Source organism: Sebastes umbrosus, chromosome 15 (genome assembly GCF_015220745.1).
Source record: "Sebastes umbrosus isolate fSebUmb1 chromosome 15, fSebUmb1.pri, whole genome shotgun sequence".
NCBI classification, from domain to species: Eukaryota; Metazoa; Chordata; class Actinopteri; order Perciformes; family Sebastidae; genus Sebastes; species Sebastes umbrosus.
Genome location: NC_051283.1, coordinates 30,994,322 through 31,010,205, shown reverse-complemented (window position 1 = coordinate 31,010,205; position 15,884 = coordinate 30,994,322). Strand labels below are relative to the sequence as shown.

Here is a 15,884-nt window from a genome sequence, read left to right as displayed (position 1 = left end):
CCATTGTAAATCTCCATAACATACTGAACTCACTTCCTGTTTGACGTTGTGTACTCACCGTCATCGTGTGTACACAGTTTTTCTACGCAATGAGGGATCATAAGTACATTTTTGGGTGTGCTGAACCCATGAATGGAAAATAATGTTCCTGCCCTGATTGTTGGTGAGAAGAAGGTAATCATTATTGATTGGAATGATGGCCACAACTACTGAAAATAAGACCTATAGGTGGTTAAAATAATAATAATAATTAAAGCTGCAAGCAGCGATGAACGGGCCCTCGCACCTTCCCGCACGTCAGGGGTACTGGCGAGACGCCGGTCGACACACCCGTACATTTCAGTGACCATCGGACACTGCACGCACAAGTTAGACGTTATTTCCTTGCCTCTTTGTTTTTTTGGAGCAAATGTGCTCAGAAAGGACAAAGGGGGGTGTGATGTGGGGGTTGAGAATGTGTATGTTTATATTTAAAACTAATTCAAGTTTATGTATTTGATCTTAATGTGTGTCAGATAATGCAGTGGGTTAGAAAAGATGGTTAGTTTGCATGCAAGACCTTGTCTATGTGAAGCATAAACTAAACACATCAGGTGTGGCAAAACCAGCTACCCAAATATCTCTAACCTTTTAACTTTAATCTCATAATATTACAACTTTTTTTCTCATATTATGACTTTTTAACCTAAACTTATGACTTTTTTCTTGTAATATTACGACTTTTTTCTCGTAAACGTATGACTTTATTCTAAAAATCTAAGATTTATTTGTTTCCTCATTGTGGCCCTAATACTCTGTCGTACTCTTGAGTCTTAACAGTTAAAAATAAACCTCAGTCAAGTTGATCCAAGCTGTCAGACCAGTTCAGACACATTTTTCACTGATATGAACTCAGATTACAATCAAACTGTAGATGAGATCAGGTGGCAGCAGCAGCAGAGCGGTGACTAAAAGCTACGGTTTGCAGTTTGAAGCAGCCTTCACTAAATTTACAGGAAGTCACATGTTTTAAGAGAAATGAGACGTTGTTTCCTCTTAAGCGTCACGTTAATATTTTAGATTATAGCTTCTGTGTACTTCTGTGTACAGTGAACTGTGCAATTATCTGTGCAAAAGACATCAAGTAGTCTGACTCCAGCAGCCATGACCTATGAGCAGGTTCTGAAATTAACTTTTTTCATTGCCTGCCACTGTAGCAAACAAGTACCTTTTTTTTTGTCTGCCACTCAGAAATGTTATCTGCCACTTTTGAAATCTCTGCGCCAAATGAAGGAACAAGGCAAAAGTGAGCATGGCTCAGATACCCCCGCTCACTGCTTGATCCCTACTAAAGTAACACCAAAGGTTTTGCCATTTTGGAAAAACTCAAAAAAGGTTTGGGCACCGTGGACTTCTAACCCCCAAAAGGCACAACTAGACCACACTGTCAACCATCATACCAAATTTGAAGTTCCTAAATTAAATAGTTTTGCTCCGGACACGAAAATGTGACAGGTGAACGGGCGGACGGACGGAAGGGCACGTGGAACGCTATATATCCCCAACTACTTACGGGGGTATAATAACATCTTAGATCTGATGTCATTCAATGTTCAATATATTTTACACAAAAAACATTATATGCATGGTAAATTACAATATTCGAATTACACCGTGGCTTCCGGGGAGCCCTATTTTTCGGGGCAGGGAGGGTACTGTATACAGTACTGTACTGTACTTTGTTATTGTCATCTATAGGGGTTGTTTGCATAAAAACACACAATTCAAATGATTATGATTATTTAAATATTTGCTTTGATTAGAAAAATCTTGGCAAGCTGTTGAGAGCTAGTGTTAGGATGTTAAACAGGTCATACTGTAATTCCCTCTCTATTATCTATTTTATATTGCTGTGAAAACATCTCCTTTAAACAACTGGATTTATTCAAGTTTTCATTGAATTGTCATTGTGCACGCGTTACTGTGGAAGGGCATCAATACAGAGGAATCAGTAGTCACGGAGGCTTGAGATACCAAGGAATCAGACAATAAGGAGTCTGTTCTCTATTCCCTCCCCTAACATTTTTTACTGTCTGCCAAAATGGCGGATGGCCTGCCAATTTTACCCGCCAACAATTTACCTGCATTTGGCGGGTGGCGGTTGCTAATTTCAGACCCTGCCTATAAGTATATGTGAATAATAAGTACAATATACAGCTGAGTGAAGGCAGGCAGTTCAGAGGAGCAGAGTACAGCAGAGACTATGGTCCTGGAGACCAAATTATTAGGCTGAATGTTTCAGGGAAAATGTAAATGATATAACTCATATCAAACCCGACGTTCAGGAATCATCAGCCTCACATGTGACTGAATGGAAATGACGATAAATAATGTAAAACGTGTTTGTTGCTGACAGACAGACTCTCCGTCTCTCTCTGACTTTAATAGTATCATTAATAAAAGTTAAAGGGACTGTTTGTAACTTCTTACACGTGTAAATCATTGCGGGTCGGTGTCTCATGCGCGCTCACGTGTGGCTACGCTGTTCAGACAAGACTCCAACAGAAACTACACGGAAGCACCAAAACCACAAAGTTCTATATAGTGAAGCCCGTCTGTTAAACAGTGTTGGCTGCGGTCAGAGACCGTAGCTTTGGTCTCCAGGACCGGAGTCTCTGCTCCTTTGCTCCTCTGCCTGCTTTGCCTGCCCTCACTCACACACCGCGCTTGTTCTCACTCTTTCGCTCCACTCTCACGTGCATGCGCGCACACTACACACTGCAGAAGAGTTAGTTTAGCTCTGACAATATTTAGTGAATGTACAGTGGACGTTTGTGCAGAAATAACTGCTGCAGCTCCTCCAGACCAACAGAGGTTTTCCGTGTCTTGTGAAGTGACGGGCTCCACAAAGAGAAAGGTTATCGTCTCCGACCAAAACTCTGAGATCCCCTGTTCCCTCCGGCCGCGGGCGGGAGGCTGAGGCAGGAAAAGCCAACACTAGAATCAGCATTGATATATTTATTTTCAAATACATTATTGTAAAATACGTAAATGTTTACAATAAACAAAACACCCAACCACATGACGATTACTTCAAAGAGTAGTTTTTATTTGCAGAACTGACAATTACAATAAAACACTCTGTTCTAGTGCTAATACTTTAGCAATGACATGCTGTTAAAATTCCGTGGGCACGTCTGGGGAACGCGCACGTCGGGGAACCTGCTGCCGTCCATTCCCGTGGAAGTCGGAAACTCAACGCAGGCCGATACTCTTATAAAACATGACAAATTTGGGGAAGATCGGACAATGTAAAGTCAAGTTACAACAGCATCCTGTGTCATGGCGAAACATCAAAATTCGCCGCGCCGCCACAAGAACGCCGTTTCACGAAAACACAAAAGCTTTGCAATTTAGTATCATGAAGGTGTTGAGATTCTGCTGCCCAACTTTGAGATGGATCGCTTGTATCCTCTAGGAGGAGTATCGCAAAGTTCCATACCTAAAAAGTGACAAAATGGCGTCTTTGCACATGACGTATGACATCACCGTTCGAGCGATCAAATATTTCTTCGCAATTTAGCATCACAGTAGTTTGAGGGTTATACCACCCAAATTTGATGCGGATCCGATAAACGCTCTAGGAGGAGTTCGTAAAAGTATGCATAAAATACATGAAAAACGCACATATTCCAATATGGCCGACTTCCCGGTGGGCGGAGCTAATGAAACCCGATGAGGAATATGTCTGAAATAATGAGCAGGATGTACCTACCAAATTTCATGAATATAGGATCAACTTTGACCAAACTATGGCCTTCTACGCGTTAGGGGGCGCTACAGAGCTGGCTAAACATGCTGAACCCAATAACTGTACATTTACATAAAATTCACAGGTGTCCATCATTTTGCCAAGTTTCATGAGTTTTCGAGTACCTCAAAGTATGTTCAAAATCTAAAAGACATAAGGGGGCGCTAGAGAGCCAACACGCCACGCCCAAGCAAAATTTCATGACTAAATCAAAGTAATTATGAGTTTGGATGTTCGTGTAAAGTTTCATGAGTTTTTGTGCATCCTAAAGTCTTCAAACATATGTTCGTAAATTTTAAAATCACGCAGGAAATCCAAGTTGGCTGACTTCCTGTTGGCCGAAAAAATCTCAAAAATATTTAGCACGAACTTCAAGACGTATGCAATTACATACTTGAGTTTCGTGAAGATCGAAGAAACTTTCCCTGAAAAACTGCCTACATTATGGGCGCTATCTCGCCCCCTGGACACACCCGAGCCGGGTCACTCCAGAACATTGGAGTTCGCGCCACTTCTGACGCATAGTCCACTTATGGTGAGTTTTTGGGGATGGGAAAGGTCCCAAAAAGGCAATCTCCGCGCGGAAAAAGAATAATAATACTTCGAAAAACAATAGGTTTCCTTGCACTTTCGTGCCAGGACGCCGTTGGGTCCTGGCACTTTCGTGCTCGGGCCCTAATAACAACAATAATCCTTAGAAAAACAATAGGTTTCCTTGCACTTTCGTGCCAGGACACCGTTGGGGTCCTGGCACTTTCGTGCTCGGGCCCTAATAATATTTTTCCTTTGCATGTACACAGTTATGGTGCACCTGTACGATCATCTACATTTTTCATCATTTAAACTAAGGGTTCTCAACCTTTTCTACTTCAAGGGTCACCGATTCATACTCGTAACGGCCCAGGGACCATTAAAACAATAAGTCCCAAATTATTTTGACTAATCTATTCTGTTCTGATAATCTAATGATTGGATTATTATTATTAGACTAGATTATTAGATTAGATTACAATCTAGTAATATATTCAAAATGTGTAAATGAAGCCACTCCCTGTTATACAGGCAAACAGATTCTTTAAAATTGTATGGGTGTGCCAGAAGCCAACATAAAACCATAGAAGCAGGGTATTCTTTCATAGCTAGGAACTAATAATGTATTATTTAAATAACTGAAAACATTTTGCAGCCCACTAGAGGGCGTCCACACATGAGCCCCGGCCCAGTGGTTGGGAAAGCCTGATTTAAACGATATGTAGCCTCAACCACAAACTGATGGCTGGGGTGAGGTCGTCTGGGGCATCTCCGTGCAAAACTGTTGCAGCAATTTTATTCAATTACACTCGGCAAGGGGCAAGATTTATGTGGTCACCACCATTTGTTTACGTGAGACCTACTTAAAGGTGTCCTGCAGAGTTTTCTTCAACAACATCAAATCAAATATGTATATTTACATTCACCGTATCATTGTGGTCTAACAAATGTGTTTAATGCATTTCCTTCCTCGTAAAGCTGGGCCACCTAGCCCACTTTAAGTGACCCTGAGCCGAAGTTGTCGATAACTTTGGGGCTAACCCCCTTTACTTTAATCAGCAGGTGGCAAGCAAGACACAGGAACTTGGCTTGTGTCTTGAGGAGTTGTAGCATTTATTCACCGACAGCCTGAACTGTACACATACTGCACTGCTACGTTCACAGCTATAGCGTTAGTTACTGCCAACTCACCGTCACACACACGCTCTCTCTTTCTTTCTCTGTTTCTCATCTGCTCACTAACACTTGCTAACGTTAAGCACACAACCTACGCACTGAGTTATTCCTTAAAGGAGTTTGCTACTTGTATAACACATTTTAGTTTAAAAAAACATCTTACAAATACACAATTCCCCAATGCTTAGGCCCGGCAGGCTGCCAACAATAGAATTAAGCTCAATTGGGTATAAACAAGACTTGGTCTAAACCGAGTATATGGCTGGACCGCGTACGGTCAGTCTGTGAATTTGTGGCTAAATTGTTACACAAATATTCAGTGGTCATGTCTATAATGTTAAATCTAGTAAGTCTTTCTTAATGTACTGCAGTAGCCAGAGATATATACTATATATATGTGTGTTGAATAGTTTATTCTATTTTATAAAATTACCATAGACTATATTTTGTGTGTGGAATAACAATCTGTATAGAAACTAGTAGCTATATAGCGATAAAGTAAATGTAATATAACCTATTTAGAACAATGACTTATCTGTTTACCACAACTGTTTGGAATCTCCTGATACATAACACAAAATACAATTTGGAGGGGGCATATAAATATATATATGTATATTGTATTGCTTTTATTATGAGCCATAATAGTGGGTTCATCGTTCACTTAACAGGGAGATCCTGGGCCTACAGGACCAGCTGGACCTGTTGGAGAACCTGGAATAGGAATCATTGGGCCAAAGGTAATGTTAACACAGTATATACTCACCATATCACTATCAATCATTGCTTTTCCCAATACTTTAATAATGTAGTGTGTGAATTTTTGAGGCCAGAGTCATATCACATTACAATAGGTTTGCAATATACCCACCTGCAGGTCAAACAGTTTTTTTTAATGCTAATATGTAGATACAACAGCATTTTTGTTTGTTTGTCCCTCTCAGTATTTTGGACTGTTCTCCTGTTCCTCCTTCAGGGTAACAAAGGAAATACTGGACCTGTGGGGCCACCAGGGATGAAGGGAGATGGCTTCCCAGGACCACAGGTGAGAAGAAACAGTCATCCAATTATCCTCCTATTCAGTGCATAAGAAATCTGGCTATTCTCATTCACTGTTCGTACTTAATACCTACGAAAAAGTAATGCACCAGAAAAAAAAGTTTGAAAAGTCTGAAAAAAAAGTTTGAAAAATAAATTTGAAAATAAGTCTGAAAAAAAGTTTGAAAAAAAGTTTGAAAAAAAAGTCTGGAAAAAAGTTTGAAAAATAAATTTGAAAAAAAATGTTTGAAAAAAAGTTTGAAAAAAAGTCTGAAAACAAAGTTTGAAAAAAAGTTTGAAAAAAAGTTTGAAAATAAAGTCTGAAAAAAAAGTTTGAAAATAAGTCTGAAAAACAAGTTTGAAAAAAGTTTGAAAACAAAGTTTGAAAAAAAAGTCTGAAACAAAGTTTGAAAAAAAAGTCTGTAAATAAAGTCTGAAAAAAAAGTTTGAAAAAATAAGTCTGAAAAAAAGTCTGAAATAAATTTGAAAAAAAGTTTGAAAAAAAGTCTGAAAAAAACGTTTGAAAAAAAAATCTGGAAAAAAGTTTGAAAAATAAATTTGAAAATAAGTCTGAAAAAAAGTTTCAAAAAAAGTTTGAAAAAAAAGTATGGAAAAAAAGTTTGAAAAATAAATTTGAAAAAAAATGTTTGAAAAAAAGTTTGAAAAAAAGTCTGAAAACAAAGTTTGAAAAAAAGTTTGAAAATAAAGTCTGAAAAAAAAGTTTGAAAATAAGTCTGAAAAACAAGTTTGAAAAAAGTTTGAAAACAAAGTTTGAAAAAAAAGTCTGAAACAAAGTTTGAAAAAAAAGTCTGTAAATAAAGTCTGAAAAAAAAGTTTGAAAAAATAAGTCTGAAAAAAAGTCTGAAATAAATTTGAAAAAAAGTTTGAAAAAAAGTCTGAAAAAAACGTCTGGAAAAAAGTTTGAAAAATAAATTTGAAAATAAGTCTGAAAAAAAGTTTGAAAAAAAGTTTGAAAATAAAGTCTGAAAAAAAAGTTTGAAAAACAGGTTTGAAAAAGGTTTTAAAACATAGTTTGAAAAAAGTTTGAAAAAAAAGTCTGAAAACAAAGTTTGAAAAAAAAGTCTGTAAACAAAGTTTGAAAATAAAGTCTGAAAAAAAAGTTTGAAAATAAGTCTGAAAAAAAAGTCTGAAAAAAAGTTTGAAAAATAAATTTGAAAAAAAGTTTGAAAAAAAGTTTGAAAAAAGTCTGAAAAAAAGTCTGAAAAAAAAGTTTGAAAAAAAGTCTGGAAAAAAAGTTTGAAAAATAAATTTTAAAATAAGTCTCAAAAACAAGTTTGAAAAAAAGTTTGAAAAGTCTGAAAAATAAATTTGAGAAAAAGTTTGAAAAAAAGTCTGAAAAAAAAGTTTGAAAAAAAGTCTGGAAAATGTCCAAGAAATGTCCAAAATAAAAGTCTGAAAAAGAAGTCTGGAAAAAAAGTTTGAAAAATAAATTTGAAAAAAACATTTGAAAAAAAGTCTGAAAAATGTCCAAAAGAATGTCCAAAATAAAAGTCTGAGAAAAGTCTGAAAAACAAGTTTGAAAAAAAAGTCTGGAAAAAAAGTTTGAAAAATAAATTTGAAAATAAGTCTGAAAAACAAGTTTGAAAAAAAAGTTTGAAAAAAAACAGGGCGGGTTGGATGGATGGGTCAAACAAACACAGGACTTTGACCCAGGAGACCACTGTTCATGTCCTGTGTGAAACAAAGTCAATGTTGACTTATTTTACTTTTGTAATGTAACTTACATACATGCTGTTAGATAAGTAAACATACTTATTTTACTCAACAAATGTACTTATTTTAACCCAAACCACGATCTTTTCCTAAATCTAACCATGTAGTTTTGTTGCCTAAACTGGTCCTGCACTACAGGGGCTTGCACAGTCGCACTGACATTCACAGGAGAACTCACAAAAAAATGAATAATAGCTTTTCATAAGATATCATCCTGATAGAATCCTGCTGGATAGATTAAATGAGTTTAGTAACTCCACAGACAACCAGTTTGGTTTTAAAGCTAAACATGGCACTGATCTGTGCATTAAAGGAAACTGTAAACAAATATAGAGGTCAAAATTCATCAGTTCTTATGTGTTTTATTGATGCTTCTCAAGGTTTTGATCTTGTTAATCATAGAAAGTTGTTTATTAAATTGAGTTTAATACATTGTGAGAATCCTGGCTTACTGGTTTGCTCACCAGACTATGCAAGTAAAATGGGGCAACAGTGTGTCAGCCCCATTTGGGGTTAGCAATGGTGTCAGACAAAGGAGGATTTTGTCCCCAGTTCTTTTTAATTTATATATTGATGATCTCTCCAAGCAATTGAAAGTCTGTAATACTGGGTGCATGGTTGGTAATACTTTAGTGAACCATATTATGTATGTTGATGATCTTGTGATCTTTAGTCCAAGTAGTGCTGGTCTTAACATGATATCCAATACAATGCCAGTAAGAGTGTCGTCTTGATCTGAAGAACGAAGGACAAATGTCTAAAATTTCCAGACTTCAAATTGTCTAACAACAATCTTTGTGTCTGTAATAAGGTAAAATATCTCGGACATTTCATTACCAAAGACACGACAGATGATGATGATATTTTTAGGCAATGCCGGTATAGATGTATGCACAAGCAAACATTATCTCACAGAAGTTTAGTATGTGTTCGGATAGTGAGGATGTCTCTGTTCAGAGCATATTGTACACCGCTGTATATACAGCCCATCTGTGGACAAACTACAAAAAAGTAGTTCAAGTCGCATATAATGATGCGATGACAATATTACTCAAAAGACTGAGATGTTGCAGTGCAGGTGAAATGTTTGTGTCTGCAGGCATAAATACTTTTCAAACGGTCTGAGAATGAAATAATCTTGCGGTTGTCTAACATAAGATTTAGCACTACAAGGTACCAATCACAGCTGTGGAGGCATTGGTATAGTTCTTTATATGTAATGCATTGATGTATGTATATTTAGGGCCCGAGCACGAAAGTGCCAGGACCCCAACGGTGTCCTGGCACGAAAGTGCAAGGAAACCTATTGTTTTTCTAAGGATTATTATTATTTTTCTGCCGGAATATGTCATTTTTGAGGCCTTTCCCATCCTCAAAAACTCATGAAAAGTGGAATATGCCTCAGAACTGGCCCGAAATTCAAAGTTCTGTAGTGATTGGGCTTGGGTGTCTCCAGCAGGCGAGATAGCGCCCCCTAATGTAGGCAGTTTTTCAGAGAAAGTTTCTCCGATCTTCACGAAATTCAAGTATGTCATTGCATACGTCTTGAAGTTCGTGTTAAATATTTTTGAGATTTTTTCGGCAAACAGGAAGTCAACCATCCATGACTTCCTGCGTGATTTTAAAATTTACGAACACATGTTTGAGGACTTTAGGATGCACAAAAAGTGTGCTTTTTGTATTGTGATGTATAATTTGTAATGTATTTTTTTATCTGGACATTGTGTCTGCAATAGAGTTTGAATTGAATTGAATCATATTAATTGATTTATGAGGATACATTGAAGAAATACAGGTTTTTAAATGAACATGTTTTCCTTGATCATTAGGGGCTGCCTGGCTTACCAGGAGTGCAAGGAGAGATGGGACCTGAAGGGAAAGGACTACCCGGACCTAAGGTGAGGCACTAGTGTTACTTCATGAATTCATGAGGTGAAAGAAAGCCCTCAGAAGGACATTCACTGAGGCTCATGGGAACTGTAGTGCTATTCAAACATACCTGAGTGAGAAAATAGGATTGTTCACGAACAATTTTGAAATATTTAAAACACAACAGCGTGAAGTTGATTCACAGAGGAAGGTTTAACTGCTGAACATCAGCGTCCACACCAACCAAGCAAAACTCATATGACCGCCTCATCTTTAATGTGGATACGGTTGTGAACTTTATAGCAGATTGGAACAGAGACTGTTTAGCTGTGTGTAGTGTTGTTGGGCGATATGGAAAGAGACAGAAGCAGAAATGGATCAAACAAAAAAGGGTGCAAGGTGCTGTATAAGATGGAACAGTAGAGTAAAGTTTAGTTGTTTTGTCTGTTTGTCAGGGTGACAGAGGCTTGTCGGGGGTGCCGGGGTCATCGGGTCCTCCTGGAATTGGACTTTATGGACCGAAGGTCAGTTTGTGTGTATACATACAATACAAAGGGAATTAAACAATATCCATTGTTCCCACCAACTATTTCCTCTGCTTAACGTAGTGATATTAGTCTTGTAACTTGACAATTGCTGTGATGTGTTGTATTCCCAGGGCTCTACAGGGCAGCCTGGTCCAGCAGGCCTGCTAGGGCCTCCAGGAGAAGGCATCCAGGGACCAAAGGTGGGCAATAAAAACACTCGACAAGGCTGGTATGGTGTTATTGAAGACAATGGGATCACAAATGTATCCCGACAGTATCATGTTGTTCACCAAGGACAGGTTAGGTACTTGTTTTTGAGGCTTCAGCACCCAGCTATGATGGAGCTGAGGTTGTCGATCCATTATTTTGTCCTGCAAAGGATGAACATTGTCCCTTCTTAAGCCCGTGCTGTTACATCAAATCGATCCATCTGTGGTGTTTCACTCAATGGACAGGACAGTAAGATAAGTCTATATGCTGATGATACTCTAGTCACGCTTACCAATTCATCTGTCTTTATTCATAGGGAGAGCCTGGGTTTCAGGGGCCATTGGGCCCTCGGGGGGCACCGGGGGATGGCCTTCCAGGCGAGAAGGTATTAACAATACATCTATTGCATGTGCTATTCGTGGCCTCTGATTACCAGTGCTCCAAATTTGCTGTGTTAAAGAGGATTCTCACACAAACAGGGTGACAGAGGTCTTTCTGGAGACCGGGGAAAGAAAGGAGACAATGGAGACTATGGAGAAACTGGATCTACTGGACCGATGGTAACATAGCATGACCCATCTTGAAATGCTTCATCGTTTATCTAACAACCTCTTAAGCAGATCCTCATAAGGCCTGTGATGTCGCAGTTCTCTGTGAACATTTTTTTTTCCAGCTATAATTTCTTTTGGGACACAGTTTCTTTTTTTTTTTGTAGGCACTGCAAAAATAAATATGCATTCTGGGTTTGTCACGCCACAGACAAATGTGTTACTAACCACATAGAATCAACTTGACTTGACTAGACAGTGTTATCATTCTACTTCCTAAAGTGAGTTTAATTTTACAGGGGAGAGCCGGAGAAAAGGGAGAACCGGGGCTGACGGTGAGTAAAGTGACGGGCACAAATGACACTGAACTCAAATTTAAGACCTATTTTTTTTTTTTTTTTCATCTTATTTGTTTTCTGTACACAGAGAGAAGAGGTCATCAGGATTATAAAGGAGATCTGTGGTAAGTTAATAATCGGTCCATACTAATCTTTTTTTTGTGTAGTTTAGTTGGGAACTAATGTGTCTAATAAATGTAAATTAAAGGACCAGTGTGTAGGATTTAGTGGCATCTGCCCGTCTCCATAAGCATCAACGTAAAACAGCAAAAGGCCCCTCCTCCTCGTGTTTGGTTTGTCCGGTCTGGGCTACTGTAGAAACATGACTAGTTTATCCGACTATCATCCTGTCTTGAAAAATATACACTGATCAGCCATAACATGATGACCACCTGCCTAATACTGAGTAGGTCCCCCTCCTGACCCGTGGAGGCATGGACTCCTCTTGACCTCTGAAGGTCTGCTGTGATATCTGGCATCAAGTCGTCAGTAGCAGATCCTTTAACCCTCCTGTTGTCTTCGGGTCCAATTTGACCCGTTTTCAAACTTCATTATTTCATAAATATGGATGTCTTCCACCTAATTTCCTCAAAATTACTTGGATGGTTCCCTTAAATGGTCTTTGCAAAAAAACACACTTTCACACTGTCATTAAACATTTTTTTTTATATTATAATATCTGTAATATTCTGACTAAACTTTGACATATACCGGTCTTTGATAATCCATCAACATTATTCCTCCAATTTTGAGTATAGTCCAAATAATTAATAATTTCTGCATTTTTTTCCTAAAAAATTAGGTTTAATTTCATATAAATTAGGTTTAATTTCATATAAATTAGGTTTATTGACCATGAATTCCAAAAAAAAGTGTAAAACTTGTGGTAATGAGTTGGAATGAATTTGACCAAAAAGGTGTAATACAGAATTGGCTCATTCTAAGCAACGAAAACACAACGAATTCAGGTGATTATACACTAAAGAAAACACAATGAATATTATATTCCATTTCTGCCAATAGATCCATCTAAATCCTACACACTAGTCACTCTGTGAAACGTGTCAAAGAGTTCATTGAAGACAAAAGCAACTTAAGTAAGTTGAGGTAAAGTGTGAACTGAAGCTTTGAAGTGATGTAGTATTTATTGTATCTTGTTCCATCGGGTAAGATTATAAACTGCACAGAGATAGTAGGCTACTTATTGCAAAGCTTTGTTTTGCAGTGGTTCCTGTTTTTGCATCCACCCCTGCTGTTGTTTTTACATTTATAATTTCTCTCTGACATTTGCTGCCCAGGCTGCGGTCTCAAGTGCAGAGAAAGCCCTCTGGAGCTGGTGTTTGTGATAGACAGCTCTGCGAGCGTGGGACCGAAAAACTTTGAGCTGGTGAAGGACTTTGTGAACGCTCTCGTCGACCGGATGGCGGTGAGCCGAGAAGCCACTCGGATCGGCGTGGTGCTCTACAGCCACGTGGACATGGTGGTAGTCAGTCTGCAGCAGCAGTCCAGCCAGGACGACGTCAAGGCCGCCGTCAGGAAGATGCCTTACCTGGGCGAGGGCACCTTCACGGGTAGCGCCATAGATTCGGCAAACCAGCTGTTCCAGGCATCGCGGCCCGGCGTGAGGAAAGTGGCCGTGGTTCTAACGGACGGGCAGGCCGACCCCCGAGACATCGTGCAGTTTGAAGAAACTGCGAAGGAGGCCCACGCGGCGGGTATCGAGATGTTTGTGATAGGAGTGGTGAACAAAACGGACCCTCTCTATGAAGATTTCCAGGCTCAGATGGACGTTATCGCCTCTGATCCCGATGACGTCTACCTCATAGATGACTTCAGGACGCTTCCCAGTAAGCAATCAATGTCATCTCACGACAGCTTTGGTTTTCTATAACAAGTTGGTAACCCTTCAAACCTCATTGAGGTGCCAAAACTTGCTGTAGTGTACCCGCAGGGACGCTGGAAGTCAGCCGGGGGTGCTGAGAGAAGTCAGCATTAAACCTGCCATGAGTTTCCTGTGATGAGTAAAACCTGTAACTGTTATGTTGTTCGTCTTGCTACAGGTCTGGAAAGCCAAATACTGAGTCGGATTTGCGAGCAGGAGGACATGAGGGCATTTCTACCAAACTCTGTCTTTACACCCGTGGAAATCCACCCGGAGACTCCAGAAGACGACCGCTCTGAAGAGTTCCCAGTTGAGGAAAACATACAAGTAATGCTGCTTTTATCTCATTCGGACAAATGATAGCTAGCCTGTTAACCTCTGAGACCCACAATAGATCCGTTTTTGTCTTTTTTAGGGGGGTACAGGGGGAGTTTAGGGGGAAGAGGCTACTTTATGCAAATCATGGACGTCTGACGCGACTCGCCACCTCTGGAAAGTCCCGCAAAACTTTTAAACTAAACGTTGTCGATCTAAAATAAAGACAGATTCATCAACCGCACGGCTTATTTCTTGCATAAAATGTTTTCAGAAACACATTTCAGTGAACTATTCTTGAAATAAGAGAAGAAAGTTTCCAAACGAGCCGCCGTGTTGTTTCCGGTTTGAAAGCTGGGAACAGCGGCCCACGGAGGGAAAGCGTTCGTCCAATCAGGAGCCGAGTGTCTAGTGACAGACCATCAAGCGTCCAATGCTTGCCTCGCGATAAAAAACGCCCCTGTGGACACGTACCATACGTGAGGGAGTGAGTGATTTCTCCAGGCATTCAGCAAATCATCCTCTGGGGAACCAAAATATACCCAAACTTCATGGCATTCTGACTCTGGACAGAGCAATTGCTGCAAAAAGCTGACGTTCATCTGGTTATGTCTTCCAAACAAGCCTCTTCAAGTTTCATTGTTTATTGAAATGATACTGAAAATAGCAGTGGTTGCATGTTTTGTAAAAGTTAGTATGACGTGTGTCTGATCTGAGCTCCACTACTTCCCAGATCGAACTCCCACTGGAGACAGCGACAGCCCCGACTCCACAGTCCCACGAGTCCGGTCGGGCCGACGAGAACCTGCTGGATGCTAAACTGTTGGTGGAGCCGTGGAACGAGCTGCCAGACCTCACGCTGGTCTCTCCCGGCGGCAGGGGGCCGCACGGCCCCGGGGTGACCTCCGGGGTGGGGCCTCAGACTCCGAGTGGTGACTGGCTGTATGAGGCTGAGAGCACACAGGCTCCGGTTAGCCCTCCTCCTCCTCCTCCACCCTTGACTGAGTCATCGCTGCCAGGTAAACAAGCAGAGCGGGAACAAATGGAGACTACGCCTTTGATACATGTCACTAACATCAAACATCGTTTTGAAATGCTGATTGCCTTCCTGTACTGCAGCCAACATGACAAAAAGGTGACGGGAAATCCAGAGTTGTGCAACAGATCATAAGGTGGTTTATCACACCTTGTGTTTGTTCTGGTTGGGAAATCTGGACGCCACCCTTTCTCAAATAAGTTCCTTTTGTTTAAGTTCGGGGAGATCATGATGCTCATATAGGCTACTCTTTTATGGTTATTAGTCAACGATGAGAACAGATTAAATGGTGGAGGTTTTAGACATTTGTATTTTACTTGAGTACTTTCTACTTTCATAGTTCAGTTTTAGTTACTGGTTACTTTGTTTATTTAGATCTATATCAAGATGAACGTAATCAATTTAAACAGGCAATGTATAGATTGAACTATCGAGCTTCATCTCGATCAAGTAAAGTAAAAGCTCCTTACACATTAATGCTTCAATAATAATGATCCATTAATATAATGTATAATAATATAACACTTAAGGAACGGTCACTATATCCTGACAGTGATACGTGAGACAGGTAATCTGAAAAAAATAATGTTCCTCTGTGTCCTCCGGTGTCCTCGGGTGCTCCTAACAGCATCTGCAAGATTTCACAGACCGAAGGAAAACAAGCAGTCAGATCTGATCTGAGGTCTGCTGTCCAGCTGCTGTCTATGAGACTCGGCTGTCAATCACTCTGAACTCCAACCAAACGGTCAAACTAGGCAGCGCTGATCAATTATGAATCAATATTCTGTTACTGTAATGCCTATTTCTCTCCTCAGATGTTCTCAGAAACATCTTGTAGTGCACGGTTTAGCTGTAAAATGAGAAAGTTTGTGACCCGGCAAATGACCTGC

General features: G+C 39.7%; 1 protein-coding gene across 1 annotated transcript in view; it reads left to right on the top strand.

The window, feature by feature from the left end:
* The window catches only part of col28a1a (collagen, type XXVIII, alpha 1a), a 31,237-nt gene that overhangs the window by 13,997 nt on the left and 1,356 nt on the right, over positions 1 to 15,884 (top strand). Inside the window, exons 22-33 of the mRNA XM_037795407.1 lie at positions 6,169 to 6,237; positions 6,474 to 6,542; positions 10,099 to 10,167; positions 10,594 to 10,662; positions 10,797 to 10,865; positions 11,192 to 11,260; positions 11,355 to 11,435; positions 11,723 to 11,758; positions 11,850 to 11,886; positions 13,060 to 13,608; positions 13,822 to 13,970; positions 14,692 to 14,977. Of these exons, the coding sequence (XP_037651335.1) occupies positions 6,169 to 6,237; positions 6,474 to 6,542; positions 10,099 to 10,167; positions 10,594 to 10,662; positions 10,797 to 10,865; positions 11,192 to 11,260; positions 11,355 to 11,435; positions 11,723 to 11,758; positions 11,850 to 11,886; positions 13,060 to 13,608; positions 13,822 to 13,970; positions 14,692 to 14,977 (1,552 nt within the window). The remainder of the gene's footprint in view (positions 1 to 6,168; positions 6,238 to 6,473; positions 6,543 to 10,098; positions 10,168 to 10,593; positions 10,663 to 10,796; positions 10,866 to 11,191; positions 11,261 to 11,354; positions 11,436 to 11,722; positions 11,759 to 11,849; positions 11,887 to 13,059; positions 13,609 to 13,821; positions 13,971 to 14,691; positions 14,978 to 15,884) is intronic.